This window comes from Myxine glutinosa, chromosome 4 (assembly GCF_964187855.1).
Source record: "Myxine glutinosa chromosome 4, kmMyxGlut1.1, whole genome shotgun sequence".
In the NCBI taxonomy this organism is placed as follows: Eukaryota; Metazoa; Chordata; class Myxini; order Myxiniformes; family Myxinidae; genus Myxine; species Myxine glutinosa.
In genome coordinates this window covers 78,881,386-78,885,673 of record NC_136264.1, presented here as the reverse complement: position 1 = coordinate 78,885,673, position 4,288 = coordinate 78,881,386, and the positions used below count along the sequence as shown (strand labels likewise).

Genomic DNA, 4,288 nt, shown 5'->3' with positions numbered 1-4,288 from the left:
TGAGTGATCTGGTTGATTAAAATGTAGTGTAAGGCAGAGATTTGAATATTGTTTATTGAGTGATCTGGTTGATTAAAATGTAGTGTAAGGCAGAGATTTGAATATTGTCTATTGAGTGATCTGGTTGATTAAAATGTAGTGTAAGGCAGAGATTTGAATATTGTTTATTGAGTGATCTGGTTGATTAAAATGTAGTGTAAGGCAGAGATTTGAATATTGTCTATTGAGTGATCTGGTTGATTAAAATGTACAGTGTAAGGCAGAGATTTGAATATTGTTTATTGAGTGATCTGGTTGATTAAAATGTACAGTGTAAGGCAGACATTTGAATATTGTTTATTGAGTGATCTGGTTGATTAAAATGTAGTGTAAGGCAGAGATTTGAATATTGTTTATTGAGTGATCTGGTTGATTAAAATGTACAGTGTAAGGCAGAGATTTGAATATTGTCTATTGAGTGATCTGGTTGATTAAAATGTAGTGTAAGGCAGAGATTTGAATATTGTTTATTGAGTGATCTGGTTGATTAAAATGTAGTGTAAGGCAGAGATTTGAATATTGTCTATTGAGTGATCTGGTTGATTAAAATGTAGTGTAAGGCAGAGATTTGAATATTGTTTATTGAGTGATCTGGTTGATTAAAATGTAGTGTAAGGCAGAGATTTGAATATTGTCTATTGAGTGATCTGGTTGATTAAAATGTACAGTGTAAGGCAGAGATTTGAATATTGTTTATTGAGTGATCTGGTTGATTAAAATGTACAGTGTAAGGCAGACATTTGAATATTGTTTATTGAGTGATCTGGTTGATTAAAATGTAGTGTAAGGCAGAGATTTGAATATTGTCTATTGAGTGATCTGGTTGATTAAAATGTAGTGTAAGGCAGACATTTGAATATTGTTTATTGAGTGATCTGGTTGATTAAAATGTAGTGTAAGGCAGAGATTTGAATATTGTCTATTGAGTGATCTGGTTGATTAAAATGTACAGTGTAAGGCAGAGATTTGAATATTGTTTATTGAGTGATCTGGTTGATTAAAATGTACAGTGTAAGGCAGACATTTGAATATTGTTTATTGAGTGATCTGGTTGATTAAAATGTAGTGTAAGGCAGAGATTTGAATATTGTTTATTGAGTGATCTGGTCGATTAAAATGTACAGTGTAAGGCAGAGATTTGCCCTGATTCGTGTGAAAGTTACCGATCTCTGACCGTGTAATATTAAAGCGCGTGTCGAGTGTGTTCTCAGTTTTTGCATCATATTGTTTGGTGCACTTTTGAGAAGTGATTCGGTATATGACTCGTGTAGATTTACAGCACATATAGGAGGACAAGATTCACTGCTTGCATATTCACAAGAACTGCTCACCCGATGCACAAGTGGAAACTAATTGAAAGTCCATAAAGTTTTTATGGTCATCAAGAACAGATGGTCCTGCACATCGTGAAAGACTGCGCAGGGAGGAGATTGGTGGAGCCCTTTGCAGAAATACAGGAAGCCATTGACTCTGCAATCAAATGGCTCTCATCACTCGACCTACAGTAATATCAACAATTCCACATGATTGTACAAACGAAGAAGAAGACATGTTATTGTCGTTCTTTTTTTTTTGGACTCCAGAAAGTATACTTGAAATTCTCCATTGATCATTCACACTCCTCTTTTGCATAACAAGTGTTTCAATAAACTGGATTGCGTCACTTTTGGGATGTTCCTTCATCACCATAAACAGCATCATCATCATCATGTTGGGATGTCCCTTCATCACCAAGATTCACCATGATCATCATCATCACCATCATCATCATCATCATCATCATCATGTTGGGATGTCCCTTGGACCTTGGAGGTTCCGTATTACGCTTTGGTCTTAAAAAGTCGTGTGTTGGTATTGGTAGGTGTGACGGTCATGTCTGTCGCGATATACCGTTCCCCCTGTTAATAACACGCACAGGCCCACCGGCCACGATGGTGGCCCTACCAAATATGGTCATTATATGGGCGTGTTCTAGCCACTATTTGTATGCAAATGACTTGAAACCTACGTCAACCCAAAGAACGAATCATTTACAATGTATAATACTTGGGGTAACTTATGAAGGCTTGCTTCTAATTCGTAATTGGTGGAGAAAAGCCGATGACAAAAAAGCATTTCTGGGATACCAATGAGGAAATCCAGCGCTTTATGGGTTGATATTCCATCATATAACGCAAACCTCTCGTTACCAGCTATCTGACAGCAACGCTCCGCAAAAAGGCTGCACCTTGAATAATAATGATATGATCTTCAAGGAAAGGTAATTTGAGGTGTAAATATTCATTCCAAGTCTGAATTCAGCAAGGCTGGTTTCCCCTTATTGAAATACATCGCAAATCGGTCATTAAGCTGGTTTATAATGACGCCAATACCAGGCCTTTAATACGTGCACGATCACAAAATATTCAATACTGCAAAAAAAAGGCAGATTTATATTCAATCCGAAATGTACTCTATTCGAGGTTGTGTGAACGAATTATTTGTACGCGTGTTATCCTCGAAGTAAATAGGCTTAAGATATGTCTTTCAGAAGCACGAAAAGATCAACATTCCCTCATTTAATCCATTCGCTTCGCACAAATACAGCAGGGCCTCCTTCTCCTTCCCTTTCGTTCCAATTCCTCCTTTACACCATGAACGGGAAATGCCATCATAATCATTTTCATTGGAATGATGCAACTCGAAATGAGACGTTCCAAAAATTGGATGCGTTTTACCTCACAAAATTCGCATGTCAACCTGATTTTTGGCAGCATAAATGAATGGAGAATATTAAAATAGCGATTACTACGTCTAGGTTTCATTATTTGTGCGATAATTTGTTATTATATTGTAGATTAGCCCTCGTCGAATAGTCCACTCAGCTCCCGCACCCCTCCTGCAGCGGTCGCACTTGGTTGGTGCCATTGCTCAAAACGACGTGATTCGCAGAGCACGTGGCTTCTCTTCGCCATCTTTGGTGATCGGTGGTAGTAGCTGGTGCGCGGTTTGGATCCGGCTTTCTGGCCTCGCGATTCCCCTCCCGTCGCCGGCGTTCCGAATCGGCGCGATTGTTGCAGCGAACGGTGATTTAATGGGGGGTCGAGTCCGGCTCAGCGTTGCCCGTTGGCGCGTGGTGTATTCCTTTCTTCGCCAGCCTGTTAGTACCGTAGTGGAAGAAAAAAAAAAAAAAGATGTCGGATTGGCAACGGTGTCCCATCTCCTGTTCCTCTGTATACGTCTCGGTCGAATTTTTTTTAAATGTCTATTCACCTCGTTTTGTTGCCATCTTTTTTATTTGGTTTTAAATGTGCCGTATGTTAGTCAGCACTTTGTAACTAGCGCCTGGGTTTGGGTGTAATTGTCGTTGAAGGCCCCGTCGTGAAGAAACCAGTAAAATGGTGCGCGGCTCCTGCACGTGTCAGGGCGTTGGGCTCCATTTTTGTTCGAGGGGCTCGCGGGTCGGTTCTCGCGTCGATGCCGCGACATTTAAATGTTTCTGCCCTCATTTCGTCTAGTGTGGAGGTAACCGAAAGGTGAGGATACTTCAGGATGAACAGTGAATGCTACTCCTGCGGTCAACTCGGCCACTGGGCCCGCGATTGCCAGCAAGGCACTCGTGGACGCAAAAGTGCAAGAGGTACGTACACGATCGCCATGGTGTTTCGTCCGTTCCCCGTTTTATTCTATCCTGATCCTGTGCTCGGTCCGATGATGCTTTCCGAAGCGTTTTTTCGGTTCCCTTGTGGAAATGTTTTTTCGCTGCGTTCGTCCATGTCGCGCAGCCTTGCGGCCATTTTGGTGAAGCACGGTTTCCATCTCCCGCGTTTTCTTGAAATGTCGTACACCTCGTTTCTTTGGCTGTTTCGTTTAAAAAAAAAAATATTGAATTTCAGAATTTGTTTATTAAAAAAGCTTTACTATGTATTTGACGTCATCGCTCTTGAGGGTCGAAGGCCTTTTGTTTGCTGTTGTGCGATGGTTTCCCATTTAGCAGAGGGGCTATAGCTTGCTCTGGATTATATTCATATTGGTAGCTGTTATAGTCGGATGTTGTATTATATTATTGGTAGCTCCTTTTAATCGAAGCTAATACAACAGCCGACCAGATGCCATTAAGGGTGTCTGGGCGGCAACCATCTCGAACGTGTAAAGTGACGTCATCGCTTAGGATTGGTTGCTGTGCTCATTACTTTGTGTAGTAGCTTATCGAATAAATAAATATAAAGTGCAGTTGCTCTTGTATTTGTGAACTTTGAACTGTTAACAG

The 4,288-nt window shown here is 40.5% G+C and overlaps 1 protein-coding gene across 6 annotated transcripts in view; it reads left to right on the top strand.

Annotated features, from left to right (window-relative positions):
* Positions 1-2,893: 2,893 nt before the first annotated feature.
* LOC137424877 (uncharacterized) overlaps positions 2,894-4,288 on the top strand; it is a 15,240-nt gene continuing 13,845 nt past the window's right edge. For 2 of the 6 annotated variants that reach the window (XM_068112747.1, XM_068112745.1), the window contains exons 1-2: positions 2,894-3,018; positions 3,537-3,658. In XM_068112747.1, coding sequence (XP_067968848.1) covers positions 3,571-3,658 — 88 coding nt within the window. In that variant the 5' untranslated portion in view covers positions 2,894-3,018; positions 3,537-3,570. Of the gene's footprint in view, positions 3,179-3,536; positions 3,659-4,288 lie in introns of all 6 variants that reach the window. The other 4 variants (XM_078776059.1, XM_068112746.2, XM_078776062.1 and 1 more) reach the window with 2 other exon arrangements.